Genomic DNA, 11,160 nt, shown 5'->3' with positions numbered 1-11,160 from the left:
TTATAGAGTATTTTTACTGCTCTGTAAAGGCAGCAGCCTTCGAGTGCGACCCGGGGGAGCAAATACGCCGTGCGCAATGTATGTTCCATTATTTCCTGCCGCTCCCTGAATAGTTTCACTGACAAACTTCTATCAGCAACGCAAGAGGTTCCATCACAGTCATATCTCCAGAACGTAGGAGGGCGCGCGGCTCGCTCACCCTCGCCGTAATGCACCTGCCACCTTGGCTGCAAGATCCTTCACTTTGATATGTTGGAGCTGCGGTAAATAAGTGTTGTGCTGCCCCTTTGCTCAAAACCACCTTCATATATCTGCCAGGAGTTGAAAGAGTAGCAGAGATTTGCAAAACTCACTTGGCAGCTCCTCTTCCGCTGAAGTGTCACTTCCCCAAAAACTGATATCAGCTGGATCAATTGCGCCAGCGTCTCTTCTGACGAATGAACAAAAAACATCTTACAGCTTTTCAGTGTTTATTTCACCATCCTTGCCCTTTAGATTACATAACCAGTACTAAAAAGACATTACAATATTCTGCGAGGTTCTTCAGAAATAACCTGCCATGGGTTAACAAGGTAGTGCAACTCCATACAAATCCATCAAGGGGTGACAGTCACTACACGTGTCTCTACATCGCTCTGAACTAAATAGGACTACATGGTGCGAAGACAAGTGCTGGCTAACTTATAACTTATTACATACTATTTTTTTTAAAGGCCACATAATGAATATTAACATGAGAAAACAAATATACAGTATATGTACAACACCACTGTTAATGGGTATATATATTAAAGTTACACACTACGCAAAATCTGTTTGATTATCAAACACTCGCCTCCTGCAGGTTTGAAAGGGGACTATAAACACAAAGTTCTGTCCATTACAGAGCAAAGCGTCCGTGCTAAAGCCTCCTTTCAAGTCTGCAGAGGGTGCGCGCATTTGATGCTCAAGAGATTTCAGGGGAGGATCACATGAACACTAAGTCGTGACAATTCATCTAAAAAGCAGGGGAGATGGATAAATATGTTATTAGAGTCAAAAAAAAAGGAAAAGATTAAAATTCTCCCACATCCACCCTCTTGTCCCTGAACTTGCTCCTGGCCTTGGTCCGAGCTTTGAACGCAGCCGAGTTGTGGAGATGCTGGAAAAGAGGAGGTGGGGCAGTTGAATAAAGTGCAAACTTATTCTAAAAAAAAAAGAAAAAACTACAACACGAGGGTTTTAACTTGCACACGTACCCTTTCAAAGCGAGAGATTTTCATGGCCTTCATCGTGGCTGAATCAACCAACATCGGTGGTCCCAGTTCAAACACGTCTCTGATGAATTCGTTACCCTTGTTTAAAAGAAGCAAGAAAAAAAAAAACATGAAGAAAACATTTCCTCCAACCGTCAGCACAAATCTGAACAGCAGCTAGCTAATCTTAGATCCTGTTTATAGCGTTATGTGGTCTGAAATGTTCCATTGTCTCATGTTCACTTGTGAAATGTTGCAGTTCCCTGTCAGCGCTGGCTGCCAGCCAGATTGAACACTGCATTCCCACCAGCTATTGTAATGGCTTTTTTCCCCTCCACTACACATTATCTTAAAATCAAACTATGTGTCATTTTTGTTGTTGTTGAGTGTTGTCTCCATGCATCACGCAGGCCTGCTGATGTTCATGTGTTCATTCTCCTGTTATACATCATCCAACCCAACCTCATGATTCTGCAGCGCAATTAAATATAATAAAGGTGACTCGTACGTTTAACATCAGTCTGTCATTGAGTCACACATTAAGGGTTCGCACAACCTTTTTAGAGTAAAATTTAAGCACTTAAGGCTCTCAAAGCCCCCGTCATCCCATCTACCATCTAACCATCTAACTTATTACTTAAATTTAGATGTGGAAAACATAAAAATTGAGCATTTTCCAGAGTATATTCAAGCTCAAAAACATTCCTAACTTGGAAAACATAAGCTACTGAGGGGTACCTGTAGGTGGTAGTTCATCCCAGAGCCCACAAACTCTCTGAAGGCATCATATGTCCTCTTTCTGACCCAGCTATCAATGATCATGCGCTCTGTCCCAAAGCGAATGGTCTCAGTCTGGAAGTCACCCTCCTGGAAGAATACAGCCAGACGAGCGAACAGTAACTAAAATTTAAATCAAAACCTGACAAACCAAGGCGCTGTCAACAGACTCTGAACGCCCACCTCAACAGCCTTCAGGACGTCCCTGAACACCGACCGCTGCTTCCTCTTGTCGGTCTTGGCTCTGTGCTTGTTACAGTCTGTGGCCAACGCGTTCAGTTTGTCGCACAGTTCATCCCAGTCATGAAACTCAAATTCCTGAAAGCACATGGAAAGAAACGCTGCATTCGTGAACGAAGAAAAAGGCCCGTTACAGCCCATTTTGCGTCTTACAACAGCGATTTTGGAACAATAGCATAGCTTTGAACTTACAGAGTCCATGTCTCTGGCCAGCTCAAAGAGCAGAGCAATGGTCTCCCCTGCAGCAATTCTCATGTTGACATCCTCACTTTGCAGCAATGTTGGCAGTTTTGGCAGGTGTCTGCAAAACAATGCACATGCAGTCATTTTTTAAAAAATATATATGTATCCATTCTTACATTTTCCAATGTTTACCTGGGTCTGGGGTTGCAGTAAAACAAAAAGAAAACAACTGTGGTTGAGGTACATGTATAAAACAAACTTTTGACATTGGGTCTTACTTGCGCAAAATGTCTTTGAGCTGGTTGGCAGTGCAGATGGTGAGCAGCAGTGCCCAGGACAGCAGAGCGTTGGTGTGGAGATGGCTTGTCTGGGGACTGATCAAAGGGCAAGTACCATCCACCCTAGCATAGGACCGGGTAAACAGGTTCTCAAAGCACTCCATGGTAGCATGCACGTCCTAAAGCAGGAAGTAGCAAGCATAATATGAAGACTGGAGTTTGCAATAAACGAGGTGTTTACAAACACTTCAGAAAAAATACAACGCCAGTCATCACTGATAACAGGTTTATGACTTTAATTACTTGAGGCACGTTTGAGTTCAGCTGCCTGTGCTGCTGACATCACGAACGTTAAGACTGAATGAGGCACAATGTCACGGCCAATGAGTGCAAATAAACGACTGACAAAAGGCTGGAGGAGAGACATCACTGCAGCCCGCCCTCAAGCCCAGAGGTGTCAAACCACAGAAAAGACACCAATCGTGATCAAGGACTTACCAAAATGTCATCTTCTGCAACTAAAGTACAGAGGCCCAGGCTTGTCGCCACCTATTAGGGAAACAAAGATTTGCTCAGTTGCCTTTCCACAGTGCATACACGTTCAGAGAAATCCAGACAACCACATCGCAGAAGGTACAGTGTGGCTGCTGTTCCACAGCCTCAAAATAATATCAGATACTCACTGCCTGTCTGGCTTGTATGTTGGCTGATCCATCCGCCAGGATGTTTTTGAAGATGGGTTTCAGGGTCTTGAACACCTCCTCGCTCTCAATGCCTGAGCCCAGCTGGATACACAGCAGGCAGGCTAAGGATGCTGCGGCTCGCTGCTCCTCACCTTTGCCTGATTGAGTGAAAGGGGTGCTATTAACCTTTTCCCTTAAATTAAGAGTGAAAATCTGTCTTGAGTAGACTTTAACATATAAAATTGAGGGACCGAACTTGAACAAGTCATCCAGGAAATATTGAACAGAAGCTATTAAATAAAATGATCTTTTCTGGCACCTTTCTTGAGGCAGCGCTCGATGCTGTCAGTGATGGTCATCCTTCTCTCTGAAATGAACTCATACAGGATCCGTGTGGCCATTGCTGTCTTAAGCCCATCCAGTGCCCCTTGTCTGGTCTTAGCACTGAGGAAACAGGTACATAAACATTCATTATTCCCGTTAAAAGAAAGATTATCTGATAAGCTCTTCCTCAATAGCAACCTGGATGAAGAGTAATGCACAACAGTGAAGTATGGGGGTGGCACTACTTCCATGAAGAAATTTGCTTATGTAAAGAGCATGAGCTCAACACCCACTACTTTGGCCAATAGCTTGGATCAATCCCTTTGAGTTAAATGTCTGAAACACATGAGCAATTAGATCAATTTCAAATTAAAAGTTTCTATAGAATATTATTCTCAGTGCTTTATGCTCTTAATTTTACATGCATACGATAAGGAATGTCTGACTGTCATCTGAAAGGTTAACCGTCAATCGTTGTCATCGAATGATCAAAATTATCTAATATTAAGTAAGTTCACTACAACATTGAGCAAATGTGGGTTTAAAGTGTGTGCATTAAAATGTCATTCCCACATGGCTGTGGGCACTCCTGTTGCATCCCTACTGTAATATCGTCACGTTCACCAGACCAATGGTGACAAGCCTTTTTGGGGATGAAGTCTATTTTTAACGTGACTGGGCTGCAAACTTCGCTGATACCTTTCTCCTGTGATTGACAGTGGCACCCTGAACTCAGCCAATCCTTCCCAGAAATAAGCCTTTTAAACCCTATTAGTTCCAGCTACTTAAAACGCATGTGGCTGGAGGCTCTTTGTCAATATTTCAAGGGTATTATTCCACTAAAACTGTACATCTGTTTATGTTAAATGATTTATTTCCTCAGCGGACAAAAGATTTCGAAATGTTCGAAAGCCAAAATGTTTTCCTCCCCCCTCAACAATCTTTGCTTTGATGCAGCATTCTTTGTAGAATAAAGTCACTTTATTTCCAATGCACCCCATGTGAAAGTAAGAGCCTGCATGCAAAGATCAGGTAACACAAATATGGTTGGCTGAAATCATCAGGCAGGACTTTTACCTCTTATCCACAGTGCTGTCTATGAACCCCTTCAACTTGTACTGGAAATCCTCCTGGGCTGCGTCCTCGCTGGCCTCTCCACCTGGCAACACAACAAGGCGTAGTAAATGTAGTATTGATCCGAGTGACAGGACACAAAACACTGGATGAACTGCACTTTGCATGGCATGTACGCAGACTGGGAACTCTGATCCATGCAGATGCACCCACTGACAGCAGACCTACCTTCATCTGCGACACTGTTGGTGTCACTGAAGCTGCTGCAATGACTGAGGGTCTCAATGGAGGCATCCTCATCACTGAAAGGCTGCACATGTCCATGCTGCCCTCCTGGAGAAAAAGCACAGAAAATATATTCCAGTCCAATCAAATCAAAACGCATTATCACAGCTCAGCAGGACTGTGTGAATTCATTATGTAACCCAGGCGCCACACAGGTACTGTGGCAAATACTGCAGTTATCTAATCTGTTTTATGTCCTCTACACACACGAACCAGCTGTACTTCTCTATTATCTCATGTGAAAATGCACCACGTTGTCAAAGTCAAGGGGGTCCACAGTTGTGTTTACTTGTGTCAACACGACATTATGTTAAGGTTAGAGGGACAGGGGCCATGACGTGACAGCAGATCTGATCTGCCACAGCGATTACTCTCAGCTGCAAAACTACTGTGAAGAATAAACACAGGTAGATTTGGTGCTGTCATAAAAACATAAGAGCAGGTAAACACGTGTCATTGAGGTCAAGGAGGAAGCACATTTCAATCCAAACCTGATTGTCAGTGCAGAAGGAGGACTTTTCAAATGTTCAGAATACTGTTAAGTGGGATAAAAAAACTCTAGACAGTAAGCACAGTTGCTAGTTTCTGTTTCATATTTTTTAAGGTCTTCCTAAAACCATGATGAGTGTGGGAGAGTGGTGAAAATTCACAACTAAAGAAAGTGTAAAAATTTTGAGTGTGTTTGTTATTCAAAAGCAAAAAAAGCTTTGGTTGCATGAATCCTGAAAAACCTCAGATAAAAACTATATAATGTGTAGGAAATGACTTCCTTTGAAGCTGCACATTGTAACCAGACTCCGATTCAACAGGCGTCTCCGGCCTGACCTGAATTCACCTCTGGAAGACATCTTGGTTTGTTTATCGCTGCGATAACACGCCGCACTGAAGTCGCAGCAAAGAGTCAATGTACTTGATTATTCATGCCATGCTAAATATGCTAAATGCTAAAGGAAGCACTGTCAGGTGGTTTAAAACGTCTATTTTCCCACTTAATATATGCTATTTCTGGGTGTTGACGTGGACTCTTGCCCCCGCGACAGCTGATTTCTGAGAACCGGGCGCCGCCTCTTTTCCACCCCGCTCTCTGGAGTCCAAAATGTCCGCCCTCTGTCGCTAAACAATAACAACCTGATAAAACCAAGTTTATACAATGACTATCAGCTTTACATGCAATTTAAAGTCACTCAACGTTAGTCCGAATGACTACCTGCAGCTAAATACTGGACACAAGATTAATTGAGGTCAGTCTGCAGACAAGACGACCTCACTTTACAAGAGTTTAAGCTAACCTTATGTCAGTGTTATGAAGACCTACAAAAGAAAAACGTTATTCATTTCTGTATTTGGAAGCAACAACCATGGTAAACGCGGCCACGTTGTCATGTAAGCATATGTTTTTAAATAAAGTTTATCCAGCAACCAAAGCTGTATCTTGCTAGTGTGTAGTTGACATTAACGGTTAGCCACCGTTAGCTTCTTAAAGTCCGATGATTATTAACGACTCTTGTGAAATATAAATTAGTCTATGATCATTAAACAATTGTCTTAATAAGTATTTATAGAAAGCATACTGTCGTATGATGGCACGTTTCGGAATTAACGCCGATGCTTTGTGTGACCACGGCGAGTTAGCTTGGTGTTTTGACGTAGCCCAGCCTCTTGTTGTTTGTAGTCCTTCCTGTAAACACGTTCAATTCCACTCAATGGACTCACAACACGAAAAGAACTACAACTACCGTGAGCGTAGAGACGCCAATAAGCAAGGCCAAAGCAATGCGGCCGCCCGTTTACTTACCCCTGCTGTTCTTCTTCTTGGTCCTTGGCATTTCGTGCAAACAAATGTACAATTTGATCAAAAATCAGCCAATACACGACCAGCTTTTATTGTATTGTCTCGTAAAATGAAAATATTCCCGTGGCACAGTAGATAAAAAGGAACTGAAAGCGATCTTGGAGATAGTCTGTTGGCCGAGACGATACATTTTCCCTCATAGACCAGGGCTGCGTTAAAACAGGGTGGCTCGAGCTATTTATACCGGCTGCATATCACGAGGAGGTTTCCCGGCATCGCCGACCAATCCGGGAATAGGAACAAGTGTCGCGTGTGTGTGCGCGTGACGCGGTGGACAGAGACGTGGCCACTATGAGTCTGTCGTAAAAGATAGATCTATCTATAATCATCACTATTTTAGGCAAAATTCACGTATGATCTGAAAAAAAAAAAAAAAAGTAACTTAAACAATATCAGGGCTTAAAAAAGCATCATTCTGCATCACGAGTACTTTTGATACGTAAACAATATTCTGACAATATTACTTTTATGTACTTAAATAAATTGCATAACCTAAACTTGTAATATTCTATTTGCATTTTTGTATTGCTACGTTTAAAAGGATCTTCATACTTCTCCCCCAACTGTGTCTGTGATACACTATTGATCTTCATGGAATAGATAAACAAATCACAATAATCACAATAAATGCTGTCATTACGGTCCTCTGAGATACAATGCATAATGTTGTTTAATTTGCCAGGCAGAGTATGCACTCTATTTTATGTTCTAGCCATGATAAGGTAAACAAACAAACAAAACCACATTATCAAAGGACAACAACACAGTAAACATTAATTTTGTGATTTTTTTAAACTGTGAGAGGTTACTCAAAGTCCATTTTTTAACCCATTTCTTAATAGTGTTTCACAAATATGAAGTTTTAGATGTCTTGGGGTCAGCTTGTGGCAGCTATTCTCATGTGCACTTCCACTTTTTTGTCACAAGTTGTTAATATTTTTGAGACCCCATGCAGGAAGCCTCTGACTAAACTCTCTCTACTTTGACAGTTTCACAAATAATATGAATTAGCAGAGAACAATACGGACACAGTGTAATGAAATTCAATGTAAAAACACTTCACTGCTCGTGCTGTGTGATCGCTGTCCCAAATACGATAGATTTGGTCTCTGTCATTTCCTCCCTGGAGGAAAGCAATTGATAAGAGCTATCCATAAATGACTTATTTTGGCGGGGTGTGAGTGAAGGTAAATGCAACCATTAACCTCTGTTCAATGCAATGGTGTGAAACTGAGAAAAATGTGATACAAAGCCAACGCTGCTGCAGCCTCGTTGCTTTATTTACAGGGGTACAAAGAATATGGATTTTTCTCAGACTAACATTGCAAGAGAATCAATTGCAGCCTAAAGAATTTATTTTCTCTCACCTACTGCAGAAAGTGGCATTTGCAGGAAACATTAGATCTGAGGAATGAATGCATTGTATCCATCATCAGAGTTCAGCAACAGTTTAAAAAGTAAGGTAATGGTCAATGGGATTCCCATATTCTGAAGCAAAAATGTTTATTCAGCAAAATCTGAATTATTGTGACACTTCTGCAGACATATGCCTGCTCGTATCCCATACATAAGGTACACATAACTATTTATTTTACATCTTGCCAAACCTCTTTAGTGTTTCACTGAAAATAAGCCCAGCTACTACAATTGACAATAATCACTCGCGCATTTTAATTCACTAATCCAGCCAGATGGGAAATGGTACATTTCCTCAACTATGTAGGACAATGTGTATCAGTAGCACATAATCTTCCTGGACAGTAAAAATGTAGGCACATGGCCAATATCTGTACTCCAGGAGTTCCCTGGCCTGGATTTGAGTCTTTTTTTAATGTTTTGCGACACATTATTTTTAACTTCCTGGTGAGATATATCTTATAGTTCAGAGGTCATGTAGGACAGCATCTGCTAACCATCGTCTCCACTCTCCAAACTGCTGCCTGATATCCAGATGAACATGCATCACACTTTGGCCTGACGCAGCGCCAGGATTGAACCATTCCAGTTTATTATCTTTCCTGGCTTTTATCATTTCAGTCGCTTTGCATTTTGCTTGACATGACAGAAATAGTTCACTCTTTCTTACACAAGTGGAAAATCTCACAGATGCAGCCTCCTTGCTGTCATTCCCACAGCCCAACTGTCAACACTGTTCTTGCCAGCTCAGGCCTGACAAACATCAGAATATGGGCTTGCAGGATTCAAAGATGACTTTCAATTTTTCATGCACCTCGTGTTCGACTGCTGGGAGGTTTCCAGAGCTGCACATTGATCATGATAGTCAGTTTTTGCCTTTTTAAATCCAGGTAATTAATGAAGCTGATTTTTATCGTGTAGTTGTCAGTTTAGATCAGATTTTCTTTGGAGAAGCAAAATGCCTTGATCCACACACATTCTGAAGACGTGGGTGGACTCAAAATCACATTCAGTAAGTTCTTAAATCTTTGCTTAATCGAAGAGTCCTGCCAAAGATTTCTCTGCACACCCTGCCAAGACAGTAACATCAGACGAACATGAAAGTCCCAGATAAAAACCACATTAACGTGAACAACAATTCACATAGAAAGAGTAAATGCTACCTGCTTAATCACTTCAGCGGGACGGAACAGCTGAAATCTTGACTGAACAAGTACAGACAGCTCACCCGCATAATCCTTCATCATGGGGTAAAATACGGAAAGAGATTTGGCTTTACACATGTGAGTTTAATGAAACAACGCACTCCTGACGTTTCTGAGTGCTCCATAATTGCAAAGGTGAGAGGGTTTGCACAAAAATGCATTCGCGATATATGCAGGCAGTGGCGGACAGTAACTTTCTGCCTCTACTCAGACAAATATTGCACTTTTATTTCACTATAATTGCCATTATTTACTAACAAGGTACTTTGCTGATTAAGATTTTTGCATACAAAACATGCAAATGTGAGGATTTGCAAGCCAAAATCTAAAGAATTTGAGTGCCTTTTTAGTCAAAGTCCTGCACAAAATAGTTAAAAATGAGCTCCACCTCAACCAACTAACCAGTAAAATGCTGCTTTTGCATTAATGCGTTAGTCATCATAATCTAATGATTTCATATATCACAGTACAGCAGTCACAAGGGGCATTTTTCTGCATTTTATCTGTACATTTTATTTAAAGCACATTTTCCTCATTATACTGAGACGTTTTTACCGAAGTAACACGCTAAATGCAGGACTTTCACTTGCATCGCACCGTGCATGTGGCTTTGAATGCCTTGAATTTTTGAGGTGACTCACACTTTCTGCTCTCGAAATGGCCCACAACACTACTCATAACCAGGAGAGGCTCTGTGTAGCCCTGAGGGCACAGTACACGGGCAGAGCAGCCGCATCAAGCTTGAATAATTCATTATGTGTGAAGCTGGGGCCTATTAAGTGGGTACAATTACACATAGTGTGAGGTTAAATGGGAAGCATAGCACAATATGGTCGATTCTGTGCGAAATTATTCATTAAGATGCATTTTTTGATGTATTCAAGTGCCCTTAAATATCCAAATGTGCTCAAAGCTCACGGTCGTGTTGGGACAATGTAGGAAAATCAGAGAGTGGATCCACTGTGAGACAGTCAGTGCAGGTATGTAAAAAGGTTATATTTTATTCCCTTTGACCAAAAAAAAGCTGCCAAGTGGATTTCAAGATTAAAAAAATGATCACCCAGCTTGGCTTTGTAATGGTCTTTGGCACTAGGGGGAGCCATTCTGTTTGAAATTCAAGGGCACACTGCTCTCACTGCAATACAGCAAGTGAAACTCTAAGAGATGTTTTTTGATGCATAATTTATTGAGTGTGCGAACTGTGCTCACTGTCGAGCTGCGTCTTGCTTTAAACGTTTAATGGGCTGCAGCGTGCAATGCAAATATCAAGCAACAAAAGCAGTTAGGATGACCGCAAAGGCTGCATTTCCAAACGTATACTAAGTGATGAAAAAAATAAGGTAGTGGGAACTGGTTTAGGCAAGCTTAAGCGATGTGTAGTGGAAAGAGAGAGAAATCACCTGCCAGTAAACCAGTGTGGGAGTAAGGAAAAACAGAGCAGCCCAGTGTAACCTCGCTCAGCATGCCTGGCACGTTGCATCAATGGGCAAAAGCTCTGACCAACCTAATGCCACAGGACTACAGATCATTAGCAAAATAACAGATAGCAGGGTGAGAGGGAGAGGGAGAGAGAGAGCTGACAGCAGATAATAGAAAATGTCTGAATAT

At 41.7% G+C, this 11,160-nt stretch overlaps 1 protein-coding gene across 1 annotated transcript; it reads right to left on the bottom strand.

Moving 5' to 3' along the window:
* Positions 1 to 453: 453 nt before the first annotated feature.
* Positions 454 to 7,087, bottom strand: ifrd1 (interferon-related developmental regulator 1). The gene is made up of 12 exons (XM_070992267.1): positions 6,875 to 7,087; positions 5,023 to 5,127; positions 4,798 to 4,879; positions 3,716 to 3,840; positions 3,397 to 3,554; positions 3,212 to 3,262; positions 2,714 to 2,892; positions 2,445 to 2,553; positions 2,196 to 2,330; positions 1,974 to 2,102; positions 1,239 to 1,334; positions 454 to 1,141 (listed from the first exon to the last, which is right to left on the bottom strand). The coding sequence occupies exons 1-12, from the start codon at positions 6,903 to 6,905 to the stop codon at positions 1,055 to 1,057; spliced, it is 1,287 nt and encodes a 428-aa protein (XP_070848368.1). The 5' UTR covers positions 6,906 to 7,087; the 3' UTR covers positions 454 to 1,054.
* Positions 7,088 to 11,160: the final 4,073 nt, after the last annotated feature.

The sequence above is a fragment of the Chaetodon trifascialis genome, chromosome 22, assembly GCF_039877785.1.
Source record: "Chaetodon trifascialis isolate fChaTrf1 chromosome 22, fChaTrf1.hap1, whole genome shotgun sequence".
Lineage (NCBI taxonomy): Eukaryota > Metazoa > Chordata > Actinopteri > Chaetodontiformes > Chaetodontidae > Chaetodon > Chaetodon trifascialis.
Note: the sequence above shows the minus strand (reverse complement) of the source record. Positions and strands in the feature narration are given on the sequence as shown.